The 19,948-nt window shown below is 41.8% G+C and overlaps 1 protein-coding gene across 9 annotated transcripts; it reads left to right on the top strand.

The window, feature by feature from the left end:
• The first annotated feature begins 28 nt into the window (after nucleotides 1-28).
• On the top strand, nucleotides 29-19,480 carry fancb (FA complementation group B). 9 transcript variants are annotated; one of them, XM_042333937.1, is made up of 9 exons: nucleotides 29-50; nucleotides 3,241-4,352; nucleotides 5,704-5,859; nucleotides 6,468-6,566; nucleotides 8,996-9,124; nucleotides 9,852-10,018; nucleotides 13,204-13,658; nucleotides 15,398-15,638; nucleotides 17,978-19,480. In XM_042333937.1, exons 2-9 carry the CDS (start codon nucleotides 3,426-3,428, stop codon nucleotides 18,417-18,419), a joined length of 2,616 nt encoding a protein of 871 aa, XP_042189871.1. In that variant the 5' UTR covers nucleotides 29-50; nucleotides 3,241-3,425; the 3' UTR covers nucleotides 18,420-19,480. The 9 variants fall into 9 exon arrangements, with proteins under 9 accessions (XP_042189871.1, XP_042189867.1, XP_042189866.1 ...); XM_042333933.1 differs by having other exon boundaries at nucleotides 32-99; XM_042333932.1 differs by having other exon boundaries at nucleotides 32-103.
• Nucleotides 19,481-19,948: the final 468 nt, after the last annotated feature.

Raw genomic sequence — 19,948 nt, 5'->3', positions numbered from 1 at the left:
GGCGGCCCTGGGCCCCCACAGTGCCGCTGGCGGAGGCTGCGAGGCCGGCGGTCAGTTTGAAAACAGCGGAAGAAACTCGAGCCGAGAGACTCACCGCGTGTGAGTGAGTGAGTGAGTGAGTGAGACTCGGCTCCTCAGCTCAGACTCAGACTCCCTCGGCCTCCGCCACAGACGGCAGATCATCCAGAACTCTGCCTCCCTCTCCCTGTCCCTCTCCCGCACCACCCGACTCCGCGCCCTCTCAGCCCCATCCCCCCCCCGACTCCCCCCCCTCCTCCCCCGACTCCCCATCGCGCGGAGGATACAGTTCGAGTTCCTGGCCCTCACCTTCAAAGCCCTCCGCCGGTCTCGCTCCCCCCCTCCCCTCCTGACCTCTCCCCCCCTCCCCTCCCCTGACCTCTCCCCCCCCTCCCCTCCCCTGACCTCTCCCCCCCTCCCCTCCCCTGACCTCTCCCCCCCTCCCCTCCCCTGACCTCTCCCCCCCCCCTCCCCCGACCTCTCCCCCCCCTCCCCTCCCCTGACCTCTCCCCCCCCCCCCCCGACCTCTCCCCCCCTCCCCTCCCCTGACCTCTCCCCCTCCCCTGACCTCTCCCCCCTCCTCCCCTGACCTCTCCCCCCTCCCCTCCCCTGACCTCTCCCCCCTCCCCTCCCCTGACCTCTCCCCCCCTCCCCTCCCCTGACCTCTCCCAACCTCCGACCCCCCCTCCTCCCACCGCCACCGCCCCACCCGCTCGCTCCCTCCCTCCGCTCCGCGGGCTCCGGCCGGCTTCACCCACTCACCCCCCCCACCCGCCTCGCACGCCCCCACTCACACACCCGAGGGGGAGGGGGGACAGGGACACCCACACACTTCGGGGGGACAGGGACACCCACACACCCCGGTGGGGGGGGGAAGGGACACCCACACACCCCGGGGGGGGGGGGGGGGGGACACGGACACTCACACCCCCCGGGGAGGGGGGCGACAGGGACACACACACACCCGGGGGGGCGGACAGGGACACTCACACACCCCGGGGAGGGGGGGCGATAGGGACACTCACACACCCCGGGGGGGAGGGGGACAGGGACACACACACACACCCCAGGGGGGGGGCAGGGACTCGCTCGCCCCTCGCTCGCCTTCCGCCACTCTGCCCCCCACCCGCTGGGACCCCATCCCGCAGTTCCCCCGCCTCGTCCCCTCCCCCGCCAGCTTCAAGACCCTCCTCTTTAACTGTGCTTTCGATCTCCCCCCCCCCCCCGCCCTCCAACCTCCCTGATTCCAACCCCCAGCTCGGGTCCGAGACAACAACAACGACTTGGATTTACATAGCGCCCTCCACGCCGGACGGCGTCTCAGAGCGCTTCACAGTAACGGATCCCGGGGCTGAGCCAGGGGGAGGAGAGGAAGGTGACCAAAGGCGCGGTCGAAAAGAAAGGTCTTCAGCAGAGACCTGATAATAGGAAGAGAGGGGGTGAAGCGAAGGGAGTGAGGAAGAGAGTTCCAGAGCCTCGGGGCATAGTGGCTGAAGGCACAGCCGCCGAGGGTGGAGCGGAGGACTCGGGGGACAAGGAGGCCAGACCCGGAGGAACGAAGGCAATGGGCACTGTTTTGAGAAGAGAGGAGGTCAGAGAGGTAGGGGGTGCAGAGGAGTGCAGGGACTTGAATACAAGGGTGAGGATCTTGAAGTCGATCTTCTCTGGGACAGGCAGCCAGTGCAGTCTGGCAAGGACTGGGGTGATCGGGGAGCGGAGTTTGGTGCGGGTGAGAATGCGCACGGCAGAGTTTTGAATAATCTGGATTTTATGGAACACTGACTGTCCAGCACCTTGGGTTGTCCTCCCGATGTGAAAGGCGCTGTACAAATGTAATTTTGTTGTTGTGATAGAGATGATTTATAGGAGGAGCAGGGGGAGGGAGAGAGAAAGAGAGACTGAGTGATTCTCGACTGACTGTCGAAGCTCACCCTGAGGGAAGGGGAGAGGGAGGGGAGAGAAGTGAGATTTTGGGGCTGACTCAGAGATTTCTGCCACCAGTATTCTCACCCACACTAAACTCCGTAACCCCTATCACACAGTCCTCGACAGCCTCCACTAGCTCCCTATCTCTGAAAAGATCGATTTCAAGATCCTCACACTCCTCTACAAATCCCTGCTCACCTGGCACCTCCCTACCTTTCTGACCTGCTTTCTCCCCATTCCATTACCCACTGGCTCCGCTCGGCTGGCTCTGGCCTCCTGTTTGTCCCTCGTACCCTCCGCTCCACAATCGGCGGCCACGCTTTCAGCTGCTACGCCCCGAAACTTTGGAACTCTTCCCCCAATCCTTCCACCTTGGGCCCTCCTTCCCCTTTTTTAAATCACAACTAACGACCTTCCTCTTCGATCATACTGACAGTCACTCCTCCCTCCCCCCAGCTCGGCGTCAGGATTGACCACTATAAAGCGCTCTGAGACACTGCCCTGTATGGAAGAGCACTATATAAAAGCAATTTGTTGTCGAATGAATGACCAGAGAGTGTCTGGGACTCGCACTCGGAGGGAAGGGGAGAGAGAGTCTGGTCGTCGCACCCTGAGTGAGGAGAGTCTGGGATTAACACTGAGGGAGTGAGGAAAGAGAGAGCGACTGGGGCTCACACACTTGCATGAAGGAGTGAGTAAGTGAGGAGAGAGCGTGAGACTCTCACTGAGTGAGGAGAGGCAGTCAGAGGCTCACAGACTTGAGTGAGGGAGAGGGAGAGAGAGTGTCTGGGGCTCACAGTCTTGGAGGAATGAGTAAAGAAAGAGTCGGGCTCACGCTTTGAGGGAGGGAGAAGAAAGAAAGAGTGTTTGTCTGTTGAGGCGAACATTTGGGATGAGGGAGACTGCTCACACCCCCGACTCCATTGGCTCCCTCACCTCTCAGCTGGCTCCGGCCTGCTCCACATCCCCCGACCCACCCGCCCCACCATTGACGGGAGAGCCTTCAGCCACTCTGCCCCCAACCTCTGGAATTCCATCCCCCAATCACTCTGCCTCGCCCTCTCCTTAGCCTCCTTCAAGTCTCGCCTCAAGACTCCTATTCGACCATGCCATCCGCCACCCCACATCCCTTCTTCTCGCTCCCCCCCTCCCCGACCCCAGCTCAAGTCTGAAATGCTGTACACTGTCCAGCGCTTTGGGACGTCCTCCTGACGTGAAAGGCGCTATACAAATGTAATCTTGTTCTTGTTGGTTGTCGTACTTTTTTTTCAACTAATTTGTGTCTCTGATTTCCAGAAACCTGCAGCGTGGAATTGAAGAGATCAGCTAACCACTTCATGAGAGATACCGAAATGGTTTGAAAATTTAGCAGCTGAGATTGCCTTGAAATATATGAATTCTTCAAAGTTGTAAAGTGTTTGCTATAAGTTTGGTTTGAACTCACTCTTGTAGCCTTAAACATTCAGCTATTTGAAACAAAGATGGAATCCATTATAAAGTCTGAGAATGTAGTTACATTAAGTGGCAAGATGATCTCTTTTGCCCTGGCCAAGGAGCGAGCCACAGGAGGAAAATCCAACACAGTGCTCCACTTCAGGAGAATGACATTTGACTCACACAATGGAAAAATTGTTCAGACATTTGCAGGACAATCCAGTGCTAGAGGAAAAAGTTATTTTTCAGAAATTATTGTTTGTTGCTGCACCACAGACTCGAGAACAGGGGAAACTGTACCTTGCATTTTGCTCAAGATGCATAGGAAGGGCAGTGCTACCTTTGGATATGTTTTATTGATACTCCACAACTCAAATGAACTTGAATATCACCTGGACTTTGAATTGGAAAATGAATTGAAGGAGACTGTGAGATTGTTACCTGGGCCCAGTGTTTTCTGGAGCTCTGATGACTCGGTGTATTATGTATCTTTTGAAACTGCTGCCATCGTGACCATCACGGTATCATTTACTTCAGTGAAATGGATTGGGGAAGTTGACAGTGACATAATTCTATTGGGCTCAAGAAAAATTAGCAGACCTATTACAATGGAAGAGAAGTATTCTACATCTGATGAACTGGTTTGGGGCAGTGAATTTGTTGGTTATTCTTTAAAAAAGAAGGAAAGCCTGCGTGGTGATCAATTCATTCCACATGCTTACAGTAGCGTTGTTACAAATATGTTTCTTTGTTCCATTGAAGAAATAGACAATCAGTGGAAGTCTACAGTGGTAGCAAGCACACGTAAAGGACAATTGATATTGTTTGAAAATGGAGTCCCCAAAGACGTATGCCAGCTGCCATTTGAAGAGGCCAATGAAATAAAGATGGGTACAACTGGCGGAGAAAATTGTCTGTTTCTTGTGTCTTCAAGGGCTGGAAGCATTTGTGCTGTCTCCAAGGAAAGTTGGCAGGTAGACTCACTTTGGGCAATTTGCATACCTCTATCAATCCAGAAATATTTAAATGTTGCATCAATGCTTCAAGACTTTCTTTTTAAAAAAAAAGTTCAATTTTCTCCTGAAGACTCTTGTTCTTCCTGGGGTACAGTTGCATAGGGGATGACAGCCTTCCATTATTTAGCAAATTAACCATTCCTTCTAGTGAGTCCAGGCAGTTTGTTTCAGCAGGCTACCCAATGATCCTCATAGTCAAGATCAATCCCATTATTTCCATATAGCGCCTGTCGTAGAATCTTTACTGTACACCCTACAAGGCAGACAGGAACTCAGATTAATGTCTTATCTGAAGGACAGCACCTCCCAACAATGCAGCACACCCTAGCCCTGCATTGGATCAGCAGACACTGGGTTCCAAGTCCTGATGTGGGGTATGAACCCCAAACCTATAAATCAGGCGGGAGTGCAATCAACTGAGCCAGTCTGACACACTTTCTTGCAGAGATGCAGTAAATTCACTTTATAGTATATTCTGTGAAGCACTTTGAGACGTCTTGAAGACATAATAAGACGCTATATCAAATGCAAGGATTATTATTAGTAGGTCAGGAGCAGAGTAGAATGTAGCCATTTTTTTCTTCTTGTTCTTCCTCCTTATCCTCCCTCCCCCACCCCTCAAGTGTATTGCAGCACCCCAAGGATGTCTGATTTGAGATCAACTAATTCAGTAGGCTCTGATTTCAACCTGGGATCTTTTGGTCTGTGTGGCTTGCTTTACGTTAGGCAGTACCTTAGTCCAATTGACTATTAAGGGAACTATAAACACGTACTTTAAAATTCAGACCAGGCCAGTTATGATATTAAAGACTCGAGTTCCAATTTGGTTAGTTCATTTCATACCACACCTCCCCCACCCCCACCACAAAAAATAAAGTCGGTTGCTCGTTAGCGTGGTGATGGGTTTCCGCATGTGTCAGATGCCCAGCACCCCACCGCAAAAGGGCTCAAATATTCAACTCTTAATTGTTATTACTTATCATAAACCATTCTACAATGCCCTCTTGTAAATGAGAGATAATCTTTATTTATCTTATAGCCAGGCATATTTTTGAAACCATTTATTAGGTTCTCCCCGTCTCTCCTCCCACGAGAATTAGGTTTAGGGCTAGGCTGCTTGTGGAGCCAGAGATGTTTATCTAACCACTTTGAGTAAGATAGACAAATTCCGTACATTATATCCGTGAGGATGGGCGGGAGTGGTTTGTGATATTATAAGTCTTGGACTCAAGGGTGATTGCTTGTTGCTTTCAAGTTAAATCTGATTTATCATCTTTTAAAGAATATAATTATTTTTATTTTATTCTAGGTTGTTGCTAGTTGGCAGGCTGCGTGGTCTGTGCATTTGGATGACTTCTTAGGCACAGGGTCAGACCAGATTCTTTTGCTCTCCATGACATCATCCAGTCCAGACGCCTGCCTAAAAGATTTTATCTTAACTGACCTTTGTGAATTTAATTACACAGTGAGTTCCTGCTTTTTCCTACCCTTTGTACCTCATGCAGACAATTTCCCCAAGAGGAATAGTCAGTGACTGGTGTTAACATTTTAAATAAATGTGCAGGTGCTTTCAGGGACTTTACTTCAACTAATCTGAGCTAACAATTCATATAAGCAGATCAATCCACGACTGTTTGTGGGACATTGCTGTGCGCAATTGGCTGCCGCATTTCACCCAAAATATATGCAGTCAATCCACTTTGTTTTTACAATATATTCTGCGAAGTGCTTTGAGACGTCTTAACGGTGTGGTAAGGCGCTATATCAAATGCAAGGATTATTATTATGATTAGCAGGAGTACAATATAATTTACATTTATACAGTGCCTTTCAGGTTGGGAGGACATCCCAAAGTGTAGAAAAAGTATTACTTTTTTGACAGTCATTAACAAATTAAACCAAATATATGTTTACTAAGAATCCAGGGAGTTCCACTTATCTAAAAAAAATGAATCGTACAATGTATTTTTTATTATTACATTAGTTTGTACATATTTATCTTTTGTTGAAACCCTTGCCATCTTTCACATCGTTGTAATTCATTTTTTTTAAATAAATATTTTTCCCGTTTAGACTGACTCTGGGCACCCTGAGGATAGACCGCAGATATTGAATCAAGCAACACATGAACAATATCACCACACAATTCAGGCATTGGAAGCAAGATTACAGGTTTGACTTCATCAATAATGTGTCAGTTTGAAATATCTCAATAATCTAAGATGTTACTTCAGTCAGACATAAGAGTAAGAAAATAGTTATGAATAAAGTGATCCAATTAGGGCTATTGTAAACATTTTATTAAATTACACTATATTTTGGCTATTCAGTTTCCCATTTAGTTTTGTATCTTCTGCTACGACCAATCAGTGCTCCAAACACTAAGCTACAGGACTCCATACTTTACATTCGGAGTCCTGTAACTCAGTGGATAGAGCACTTGCCTCGGAAGCGAGAGACCTGAGTTTGATTACCGGCAGGACTCAATGTTGGTCAAGTTTCCTTACTCCACATGCCTCTATTTACCTAGTAGTAATAATAATAATACTTCCATTTGATATAGCGCCTTATCACATTTCAGAGACGTCTCAAAGCGTTTCACAGGATATACTGTAAAGTGAATTGACTGTATATTTTATGGGCAAAATGCGGTAGCCAATTGCGCACAGCAGTGTCCCACAAGCAGTCATGGATTGAGTGACCAGTTTATTATATATTTTTTGTTTGGAGGAATTATTACCCTCGGAAAAGCGATCTTTTTCATTGAATTTTATTTATTTATATTTATTTATATATAATATATAATATGTATTAAATATAATAATATATAATATGAATAAAATTCATAAATAAAATAAAAGTAAGTAGGAACTCGCTTGTTAGTCGATTTGCGGATCATTTTTCCGGGGGTAATAATTCCTTCGAAAAAAATAATACTAATAATAAATCGGTCATTTCAATCCCCGACTGTGGGACACTACTGTGCGCAATTGGCGTTTTGCCCACAAAATATATAGTCAATTCACTTTACAGTATATTCTGTGAGGTGCTTTTAGATGTCTCAAAGACGTGATAAGGCACAAAATCAAATGCAAGGATTACTATTATTCTTGGCTAAAGAAATCCTAAGTCTATGAATACTTCCATGAAAAAAATCTAAAATACATGGTCAGATATCGCTTGTGTAACTAACATCATTGAATTGATTCAAAGTCCTTTCATATTACTTCCAACTATGCTGCTGTTTCTTTCTGAATCTGATTCCCTAGACCCAAAATAAGATTTTTCGTATGTTGTTTCCGTGCTTATTGAATTACTTTGATCAATATGATTTTTATGAGGAAGTAGAAACTAGAAAGCCCCTTAATTTTTAAAAGGATGTCATTTGACACAAGCTGATTGTGCACACTGGCCGAGAAAAAATTTAACTTTTCCCTGGTGCACAATCCATGCAATTATTTTCGGGGTTCTATTCATTTAAACAATGCTCAAGATTAAAGAAGGCCTGGTCCTCTCTGATATACTACAATGTTTTATAGCTGTTCAAACGATTATTGTAACTCACTGACTGTTCATTCTTTACATGCCTCAGTCTACAAGTCTCTGAATTGGAGACTTACAATTCTCATACCTATTAATGCAACAATGATACCGAATCAGCATTAAAATGAACATGGTTTTCTAATGTTAAATCTGGCCAAATGTATGTTTCACACAGACGAACAGATGGGTGGCAAAATATTAATTCCTTTCTAATCTTCTGAGGCATTTCCACTGGAGTTATTCAGGGAAATCCAATCAAAATTCATTCACGGTTGGACAGAAGAACAGAAAAGATAAGTTTATTTGGGAATGTGAAACTACTTGTGTGCAATCATGAGATACTAAATTTTGGAATCTACTCTAGTTCCTGTTTTAAATATTTACTGATTAAATGCAGTACCTTTTGTAGGCTTTTCACTTGAACTTTCATGTGAAATATGACCTTTCAAGCCCAAATAATTTGACTTCCAGAGAACAGTCAAATGGTCTGTAATGTTACTTTATTTTACAGGTTATCACAACACAGATACAGTTGAAGAAAAATATTTGGTCTATTTGATCTTGTACTTATAATAATAATATTTTGAAATAGCATCTTATTACATCAATATCTTGAAATGTTTCAGAGTTTTTTTGCAAAGTGAAATGATTGTATTTGTAGGCAAGCATGGTAGCCAATTGTTAGCCAGGATACTGGGAAAAGCTCCTTTTTCTCTTCAAATGGTGTCGTGGGATCTTTAACATCCACCTGAACAGCAGACAAGACTTCAGTTTATAACCTCTGAAGAGCGGCACTGCTAACAATTCTGTGAAGCGCTTTGGGACGTCCTCCTGAAGTGAAAAGCGCTATATCAAATCCAAGGATTATTATTATTAATACAGTTTCCTTCCCTCCCCACCTCCACCCATCAAACCATAACTATTTGTCACTTTTTCTGCAGTAAATTTCTCAGTGACTTTTTTGCAGATTATACAAATGAGATGGAAATGTAGTATATATTGTTACCTTTAAATGGCTGTTGAGATGTTTTCCTAAGAATTCTTATCACGTCTTGCAGTCAGGCCTGGCCGCCCTCCATGAACTGCAGGACCTGCTAGCAGATAAAGAGAGAGTTTTACTTCAGTGTTCCAAAGCCTTGATAAACCTCGTTGAAGGAAACCCGTGCATCTTACCTGAGGCTGAGGAGGTATGATGTTCGACATGTAGATTGACTGGAAGCCTTTTCAAATTATACTTGCACCTTGTCTAACAAATAATAAAATTTGTTATTGTCTAAATGTCCTATACATTGTTTATAATGTTATTTAACTTACAATGTTATACTGCTTAAAATGCTCTTGTCATTTATGTTTATAACATTTCATCAATATTTTGCTGGGATGATGTGAACAAGTTATTTGAAGTCCAAATTAATATATTTGGGCAGTGGAGAGGTTGAAGGTTATTATGAAGGGGTGGAAGTTGGGAAGGTTTAAGATTGGCAACAAAGAAAAGGGGTATAAAAAAATATTTTCAGCATTATACTTTTGAGTTGATACTTTCCTTTTTTGAAAAGCAGAGGCTTCCCTTGTTAATTACAAAAATGCAACCTCGATGCACATAATACTGAATGCTTAGAAAAACTGTTTTACATGCAAATGAATTGCTTAGAAAAGAGCTTAACATTCAACTTGTAACTCAGTCATCCGAACATAAAGCTAGCTCTTCTAAGATATTTTTAATGTTCAGATTACTAAATTATTCTGGAAAGCAATCTGTATATTCAGTTGATTTAATTGCTATTTGGATGTTATTTTTTATACTGGCTCGATGCTGTTGGCTTTCAAATATCAGTGGTGTGGAGAAAGCTCTTTGCATCAGTGCTGATGGGATTCAATCCGATTATTAGTAACAAAAACATTATGACTTTTCAGGAAGGTTTGGTTTCTCTGTGGGATGAGGAGGAAACTGATCTACAGCCCCTAGAGGAAGAGACAAATTCCACCACTCAGGTTTTAAACCATCCAATGCAGAGGGTCTGGCAGCGGGTAGTGGATGACAGCTGGGTTGTGGGAGTGCAATTATCTGAATCTGTTGGCGTGTAAGTAAAAGTGGACAAGTAATAGATGCAATGTTGCTCCCGAGTTGAATTACAATATCAAATGTGATGATTCCTGGAATGGAATGTTCAGGGAAACAATTTGTTTTGATTGAGAGAAATCTTCAAGGATTTGGTTTTCATTATTTTGCAAATTCACTTATGTTTTGGATTATTTTTGTGAAATATTAATTTAAATATTAATCGGTTTAAAAATCCACAATAAACCAATTTTTAAATGATATAAAATTGGCATCAAAGCAGATGGTGAATAACTCAGCTTTCTTTAACCAAGCATTCATATCCAGTTATTCTGTAGGCGTTCACCTTCAAAAAAAATGCAGTCACTGCACTTGACAATGAATGCTTTGAAGCACTTTTGAGACATTCTCCCATGTGAAAGGCACTATATTATGTTATTGAATTTGTCCCACTATGCCAAATAAATCTCACTCTTCATAATAATAAGTGCCATAAGTGAACAGCAAGTGCAAAAAGGGAATTGTGAGTGTGTTTAGACTGTTTCTTAGGGAGCATCTAATGCTGATTGTATATTGCTGAAAATTAAACAATATTGGTGGAAGGAGGTAACTGAAATCACAGTCAGAAAGAAGAGTCTTAATAAAAGTGGAGCAGGAAGGTTTAAAGTAGAAGAACTCTGGAATGGAGTTCCAGAGAGCAAGGCCAGAATGTCAGAAAGCTTTGCCCATTGATAATGGGGCAAATCAGGCGAGGTGACATGAAGCAGGCCAGTATTCGATGAGTGGAGGGAGAGGCCAGGGAAATAGAATTGCAGGAGATCACAGAGGAGTGAGACCATAATAATAATCCTTGCATTTGATATAGCGCTTTTCACGTCGGGAGGACGTCCCAAAGCGCTTCACAGAACATACTGTAAAGTGAATTGACTGTATATGTGTGGGCGAACGTGGCAGCCAATTGCGCACAGCAATGTCCCACAAACAGTCGTAGATTGAAAATGACCAATTTATTATTGTTTTTGTTTTTGGAGGGATTATTATTAGGCGTGTGGAGTAAGGAAACTTGCCCAAGGTTTCGCCCTGCCGGGAATTGAACTCAGGTCTCTCACTTGCAAAGCGGGTGCTCTAACCACTGAGCTACAGGACTCCACGAATTTGAGGAATTTGAATGCAAGAACGAGTACCTTGAATTTGATCTTCTCGTGGATGGGGAGCTATTGGAGCCATGCAAAGATAGTGGTGGTAGGCTTGTGGAGATTTGTGCGGGAAATGATGCAAGCTACAAAGTTCTGAATGTTTTTGAGCTTGTGTAGGGAAGGATAAGGGAGCAGGGTATTCCAATAATTGAGCCTGGACGTGATGAATGTGTTAAGGAGGATCTCGGCAAGCTAGAGGAGGGGTAGTGGCGGAGGCTAGTGATATTGCAGAGATGAAGAAAAGCCAAGTGAATGAGAGCCCTGTTGTAGGGTTTGAAGACATTTGGGAGTCAAACAGTACAGCAAGTTCCACATTGGCTCCAAGCGATGGGAAGAATGTCACAAGTGACTGCTATTTGATGAGACAAGGTGAAGAAGCTAGGGTAGGTAAGAGAACAACCAGGAAAGGGCAGTACTGTGGCGGTGGAGTAGGGAAGAGGGATGGTGAAGAAGGATAGAGTGGTCAATTGGTTTGAAGGCGATAGAGAGATAGAGAAGAACAAGGAAGCAAAGGGAGTCTTAGATGCAGATGGAGAGAATATCATTGGAGTCTTTTACTGGGCAGTCTCAGTACTGTGAGTGAGGTGGAAACAAAATTAGAGTGACACTAGGAAGGAATGATGGTGGAGGAAGCTGGGAGGTCACAACTTGCTCCAGTACATTGGCGAGGAAGGGATACGCACAAAGCAACCCTTTAGCTATTCTACATTACGAGACATAGATGGAGACATATAATCATAAGAGATGCTGCATTAGGCAACAAGTAAGGTATGCCAACTGTGTCATTATAGTGTATTTGTTCTACCCATGTTCAAATCACAGTGCTACATTTTTGTTTTTTCTCTGTTGTGACTGGTTATACTATAATCTGAATCTATGTATTCAATACATTACAATTTTATTATGCACACGTATTTCTGTACGATTTCTGTAAGTTTTGAATGGAGGACATTACAAGGGGCCAATTGACCTATATAAAATGGGGGGAGGGACAAAAACTCTGAAACAAAACCAGGCAGGTTGAACGTAGGTGTTTCAAGACAAATGTTGGGAAATATTATTTTTATTAAAGTGTACAAATTAGTGATGAATATTAAGAAGCCAGAATCTACACTAGGTATGTTAAAACAAAAAACAGTAATAAATTGGTCATTTTCAATCCACGACTGTTTGTGGGACACTGCTGTATGCAATTGGCTGCCGTGTTTCGCCCACAAATATACGGTCAATTCACTTTGCAGCATATTTTGTGAAACGCTTTGAGACATCTAGAAGATGTAAAAAGCGCTATATCAAATGCAAGGATTATTATACAGAGGCACAAGCTTCCATGAGCCAAATGGATTTTTCAAAGTCAATGCAGAGGTGTAGTGCATTGGACCACATGTCTATCCCAAACATGATTTTATATTAAAATCATAATTGTTTATTGTTGGGGGTTTGAAAGAAACGATTCCTGAAGACATCTTTGAAGTAAGCACACGGAAAACTGAAAATGATGCAAATCAAATTTAAGATTTAGACGTTTTGGCCTATTTATTGAAGTCTTTATCAATGAGTTTATAAATCTTATAATAACTGCAATACTGGGGGAGTGCTGCATTTTAGGAAATACTGTATTTTGGATGAGACGTGGGAACATTTCTTTGAAGCTGAAAGACATTTGGAGTGACATTAAATTTTAAGTCATTTTTATCTTCAGGTAACCTTTAAAGATTCCATAACATTATTCAAAAAAAGAAGAGAATTTCTCCTGGTATCTTGTCTTAACAATTCTCCAAATTAATTGTTCATTCACTTCATTGCCATTTGGGAGACCTGGACAACAATTACCTGTAAAGCACTTTGAGATGTTTCAACTTGATTGATGTTAAATGAAATGCAAGTTGTATCATTAAAATAATAGGCAATGTTTGATTGATCAGCGCTTTGAGATATCCTCCCGAAGTGAAAGGCTATATAAAATATATTGTATGATCTGTGTAATTTATGTTTGCATTGTTCTCCTCAGAACTTTTGACTTTGTGAGCCTATTTCTGGTGATGGATCAGGATCTTTTAAATACTCCTCCAGTGATTGAGTCTCACAGTAACGTATTGAAACTTAGCAAGTCTGTGGTACCAACCCAGTCACCAACCCAGTATCCAGCAGAACCTCCATTAAAGAAGCTGAAACTGGACTTGCAAGGCATGAAGCATGTGAACAGCATCCATAAAGATCTTTGCCCTAGCATTCATAAAGATCATCTGCGGATTGTTACTGCTGTCACAAAGCTCTCACCTTTGTTAATGTACAATAACGTGCAGTGCTCTGTATTGCTATATGGAATCAAAGGTCCCAGCCAGGAAACTGAATTGACAAAAAGAGAAATAATATTGCCATGTGGAAGTGTTTCGTTGAACCTGGAGGGCATTTGGAATGAAAAATACATTGTACAATTATTACAGAATCCTCAAGTACATTCAGGTAACTGCAGATGTTTTCAATGAAAATATTTCATGCCTAAAATTAGAATTTTTCTTATTTTTTGGAGCTTAATTCTAAAATTCATTATGATCCTTAATATAATAAAAGGGAGAGAATGGAGCTTAAACTCACTGAAATGGATAGTTCAAATAGCTGATTTTATTGACTTTATTTTAAACATTATCCATAAAAATGGTAATTTGCTTACGGTTGGATCAGTTCACATGATCATGTTTTATGATGCATATGTTGAGAATACTATCTGCCACTGAGAGCTATAGTTTTCTGAGGATGTGATTTGAAACATCTTGTTGTAGACGCATGAATTTCATTATCAGACCCTTGGTTTGCATTTAAAATTCTAGTGTGGTACTGAGCCACACATACACAGAGAAGTCCCAGGTTCCATCACTGCATGTGATGAAATAGGCATGACAGTGTTATATTACCTCAGTACCCCTTGGCAATTGAAGGTGAAAAAAACAGCCGAAAATCCTTCTGATCATTATCCAGTAATTCCTGTTGGAAAAAGTACACTGATTTTAGGTAAGTATAAAGTCAGACTTGGCTGTGTTGACATCTATAGTCAAATAGCCTGCCATACACAAACAAATGATCACTTAGATGAGATATTGGGTTCAGGCTGTGTGTTGAAGTTCTCATTATTAAGCCGATTTTTACTCTTTCCCTAAATACCTGCTCACTTACCTTACGCCTACGTGTGATTCTCTGCTGGTCAATGTTTACATATTTGCAATATACAATATTTGTGGTGTGATGTTTACTAGAGGAGATAAGAGAGTAAAGTTGAAGGAGAATATCGACGAGAGAAATGAAACCTTGATTACTTTACATTTGCCAATTCATGTTATATCCACTCCACCTACAGAAAGGCAGTTGACAAAATATGTTCAAGCTGTCATTCTGGAGGAGGAGGTAGAAGAACAATTTGATCCAATTTTTGGATAGAATTGGCATTTGGATCCCATCTTTTCATCCTGAAGAGAGTGGGCAATGCTTTTTTTCAGTCCATAGCACTAAATGAAACCTAGTGATTGTTCTGAACTGATGTGTTTCCAACACCAGGTAATGCCCAGATACTTAACATAAATAGTCTACAGTATCATATCCCCTGTAAACTATGAGAACACATTATACTTCCCCTAATTAACTTAATGATCCGGAATAGTAGGAAAAAAATCCTCCCTTCTAAAATAGGTTCTGCTTGCTGTTTAGTGTCATAAAAACAAAGCTGTCACAACCAGTTTTGTGCACCATCCGCTTATGTTTTCTAACCCTCTGTCATGGTAGTTCTATTGTCAAAACAATCAATAAGGGCATCAGGTGGAAACCTCGACATTTCTTTAAATGTGAAGGGATCCAGTGCAATTAATTTGTCAGGACCTATAGATGACATCAATATAATGTAGAAAAATTTGATGCAAATCTGAATTATATTGTATAAACAGTGTCATTGTACTCAATTGATGACTTCCTGTGCATCAAAGCAGGTGATTATGATTTGACTTAAAACTTGAATCATGTTTGACCTGGTTTGTAACTACACTCTTTTGAGTGAAAGTAGAAGTTCATGCAATTATTTAGTAAGATAGGTCAGCTTGAGTCATACTAACTAAAATGTGGTAAATGCATTTGATGTTGAAGAAAATTGATGTTCTAGTTTACACAATTAGGCTTCAGATTTCTTTTCTTCTAAAGACACTCTTTTTTTTAAACAGATAAGGCAGAGGAAGATTTTTTTACTATCATGACTACCTTCCAGAGGGCTTCTTTCAGCATATTCTCCCCTGAATATACCCTGGCTCATGTGAAAGAGTGGCTCCTGGGACCAATGCAGTGTGAGCCTTTGAAAATATATCCAGAATATCTTCTATGTCCTAGATGGGGAGCATTATATGTCTTATTCCTTAACTGGAATTTACAAAATCAATTCAAGGGGACTTTAACAGTGCTTTACAGGTAAAAACACAAAGCCATGTCCATCTGCTGAGTAGCAATTATTGACTATCACATTTAAATTGTGTTGCTGCAAGGAAGATTGTTCGAATTCAAGATCCTCATCCTCACCTACAAGGCAATTCACGGCTTTGCTCACTCCTACCTCTCCGACCTACTATCCCCCTACTTACCTGCCCGTACCCTCCATTCCTCTGGCTCCAGTCTGCTCCACATCCCCGCCCTAACCGCCCTACTATCGGTGGCCGGGCTTTCAGACTCTCAGCCCCGAGGCTCTGGAACTCCATCCCCCAGTGCCTTTGCCTTGCTTCCTCCCTTTCCTCCTTCAAGGCCGGTCTCAAGACCTTTCTCTTCAACCGTGCCTTCAGCTCCCCTCTCGACTCTACCCCCTCCTCGCTCCCTCCCCGCCCCTCACCCTGACCATTTCCCCCCTGCTCGGGTCCCGACCCAACTGTCCAGCGCCTTGGGACATCCTCCCAATGTGAAAGGCGCTCTGTAAATGCAATCTTGTTGTTGTTCTCTTTATGTCTCTTCATATCACTTTTACATTATGAATTTACAAGACTGCTCAGGAAATGACTTGTATTGTAAAATACTCAGCTTTCCTTGCTCTGAATGTCCTCAGCCGTAACTTGGAATTGTATTTTGCATTGCCTCTGCATGCGGAGATCTGACTCTTTGATTAAAACAAGTTATTACAGTAACATCAAGACATTTGCATGAGCAAATGATTAGAAGTTTTTTTCTGATCTCCAATTAATGGCAGTGTGGGAAAAAAATTGGGAGCAGACACTTAGTCCTGTAGCTTGGTCGTTAAAACACTTGCCTTACAAGTGAGAGGACCTGGGTCCGATTCCCGGGCAAGGCAAAACGTTGGGCAAGTTTCCTTACTCCACACGCCTCTGTTTACCAAGCAGTAAGTAGTAACCCGGTTGTTAGTCGATTGGTCGATCACTTTTCCGGGGCTAATAATCCTTCAAAAAAATAAGTAAAATAATAATAATTTGGTCACTCAATCCATGACTGTTTGTGGGACACTGCTGTGCACAATAGGCTGCCGCATTTCTCCCATAAAATATAATCAATTCACTTTACAGTATATTCTGTGGCATGCTTTGAGAGGTCTCAAAGACGTGATGAGGGGTTATATCAAATGCAAGGATTATTATTGTTATTAGTTTCCCGTGCATCACTTTGTCTCTGGTACCATTATTTGACTAGCAGATAGAGCCCAAACTCAGATGATCACACCAAGACATCTGCATATATGTGGAACATTATTTGCTGCTTGTAATCTCCAAAGGTTGTGTAAAAGAGACAGCTCATGTTTTGTGCCAGTGTTTTGAGATTCCAGAACCACAAGGTACAAGCAGTATTAGTGATGTTTTAGAACTCTCCTAATTTAAGCGTTGTACAACTATCTAAACCCCAACTGTACAAGAGTGTTCCAAATTGCAGCAATGTCATTTTCATTTTTAACGACAGCCAGCCCTATCCCCTCTCCAAGTGAAAGTCCTTAATTAGTCAATACCAAATGCATGACAGATCATTTTGCAATGAGAGCAGCATGGAGTGAATTATTTGCTGTTGGCTAAGGCTTATTGTGTGTAGAGAAGCTGCATTTTGGCCAGCTTAGTCATTTTTGCACATTTGACTTTCTACTGTTATAAATATCACTAATGCAGTTTGAACTGATAACTCACTTTATGAATGTAAAATTAAATTGTGCATTTAAAATTCCATTGTTATAAGTACCCAGGGACCTATTACCAAATTGGAGGGGCGGTGGGGGAAACAAAGGCAATAAATCTTGAGTATGAACCGTGCAAAATAGAATAACCTCAGAGGGGTGAATAGCTATTTGTTAGGTAAAGTTATCTTGGGATATGGTGCAAGGGCATATAATTGGAGTTACTGGTCAGACAAATCTTATAGAGTGGCAGAACTGGCTCGAGGGGCTGAATGATCTGCTCCTGTTCCTATGTTTCTAGAGTTTTGAGCTCATTTGGAGAACTTTTATTTTAAGTATTCAGTATTTTAAATGGCGCTAACCAATTGTGCTAAGGCTGTCTAGGGTTATATTACTTTTAAAACAAATAAGGAACATGTGCATCTCAAATTAATTGAATGAATTGAAGCACTATTTTTTCTTGTAACTTTCAGATTTTCGTTACTACTGTTAGAATATGTAGCCTACAAACAGAGACAGAAAATTCTGAGTTGGTACAGTACTTTTTGCAATACTAATGACTTAATGTTTCCCTCTCACTTATTATGAGTCTTTGATCATGCACCCACCTACATATGTCCTGATAATAATTAATTGAATTTTTTCTTTTTAGAAATCAAACCCATTTGCTGAGGTGCCTTCACAGTCTCATCAGAGTCCTTCCACAGGCTTGCACAATAGTGCATATGAGTCTGGGGTGTGAAGACCAAATGACAGATGCCTTGGGAGTTGCTCTTGAGAAAGAAGCACACGTAATGCAAAACATTATCACTTCTGCTATCTCTGAAGCTGAAAACGAGTTTACAATGAGAGCTAAAACAAAGAAAAAGCTCTCCAACCCCAGATTGGACAGTGAAGAGAAGTTACAACTGTACAGAGAAAAGTTTCAAATGGAACAAGAGCAAAGCTTTCTGGGGATGAATCTGACAATCAACAATGGTCTCTACAGAAAGATTACACAGAAACTGATTGATATGCAACAGGACACTGATAACTCTGCATGGAGACTCAGTGTATTCCATAGGGCATTTGCTAAGACATTGGTAAATTTGTAAGATTTCATGTTGTCATCTCACTGATAATGTGTGCAATCTTGTATAAAAGTAAATGTGTTTATAACTTGCTGACATGGGCAAATTTTGCCTTTATAGCCTTTTTGCCATTCCTATTTCCTTCCTTCATTTGTTTTAGTTGTCTTAAAACTGTTTGTATAGGTGCATGCAACACTTAATGACAGAGTTTAGTGTAATCCTCTAAAGTCAATCAACATTTACCAGCAAAGTACTCTGATGCACTAGGATTGAGTTTACAAACATACTTACGATTCAGGCAAGAGTAGGTCATGGGTTGCAAGTCATGATTGAGGCCAGCGGTTTGCTGTTGCACATTTTGTGATAAGGAAAAGACATGAAAAGTGATAAAAGGCCAAATATAAAGCACTGCATTTATTTTGGTCTTTGGTTTGAGATTTTAAAATCCAGGAATTTTTTTTTGAATTTCAAAATCATTAAGTGGCAAATAAGAAGTTGTAATAAATGCACCAAATCAGGTTTGTGATTGCATACTGCCATTTTGACCCCACTATCAAAGTTTCATCGGTTAATGACTTGAGATTTATTTTCTACCTGTTGTCAGCTGACTAAATGTGGAGTTAAAATTCTTCTACTCTGACACAAACATTTGCATCACTTGCATCCTCAGAACAATCCCTGCTGCACCACTGTGTTATTTCACATACCCTTCATCCTGTGAGTCCACTGAGTAATGTTTAAGTCCAAATTAATAGCAACTTTGCACTGTTAGTCCACTGTGGACTGGGTTGTGATCACCCACTTCACTTTATACATAATCCTTACAGCCATCAGACAGAGATGTCTATCTAATTGGTCTAGGCTGGGTCCAATCCCAGTTCTCAGAAGTGAAAGACTATTGATTTAATTCACCACCCACTTCCCCAACATCTTTTGTACAAACGTAACACTAGATATGCAATACAAACAAAACGCGTGCTAGTAAAGTGATAGATTATGGAAAATACAACATCAATGCATAAATGCATTTAATGGTTTATATCCTATAAAGCACACGTTCCTTGTCTGTCCCTTTCCGTGGAAGAATAAAGTTTATCAAATGTTAACATAAAGGTCCATAGTTCCAGTCATTGTTCTACACTGTTTTACAGAAACCTGAATTGTGCTGAAAACGTTGCAACCACAATGTTCTATGGTGGGGTGAAAACTACAACCTGTGATGTGTTATTTCACTTGTCATTCCAAGGAGACATACCAAAGAAATAGAACTGGATATTGTGGAGATAATGGGATACTGGTTTAACTGATTTTTTGGGGTTCAGTGAAGCTGTTATTTGGTAATCAGCACTCCAGTGCAATAATCAGTGACCAGCAAATGGCGATGACTTCAGTCCCATCCATTGCTGGGGGGTGGGAGATAACGATGGTCTTTAATCAACTACTAGTGTTGTTGACCACTTTAATCAAAGTGGTAACAAATGTTACCTGCGATAATTAATACATCAAATGTCACAATTTTTACTATTACCTTAAGTGGTGTAATAGAAATAATC

The sequence above is a fragment of the Callorhinchus milii genome, unplaced genomic scaffold, assembly GCF_018977255.1.
Source record: "Callorhinchus milii isolate IMCB2004 unplaced genomic scaffold, IMCB_Cmil_1.0 Scaffold4, whole genome shotgun sequence".
In the NCBI taxonomy this organism is placed as follows: domain Eukaryota; kingdom Metazoa; phylum Chordata; class Chondrichthyes; order Chimaeriformes; family Callorhinchidae; genus Callorhinchus; species Callorhinchus milii.
Note: the sequence above shows the minus strand (reverse complement) of the source record. Positions and strands in the feature narration are given on the sequence as shown.

Coding starts and splice junctions, on each gene's coding strand:
- fancb (XM_042333937.1), top strand. CDS start 3,426: ATGGAATCCATTATAAAGTCTGAGAATGTAGTTACATTAAGTGGCAAG. Junction 9,125..9,851: donor TCTTACCTGAGGCTGAGGAG/GTATGATGTTCG, acceptor ATGACTTTTCAG/GAAGGTTTGGTTTCTCTGTG. Junction 10,019..13,203: donor TTATCTGAATCTGTTGGCGT/GTAAGTAAAAGT, acceptor TGTTCTCCTCAG/AACTTTTGACTTTGTGAGCC.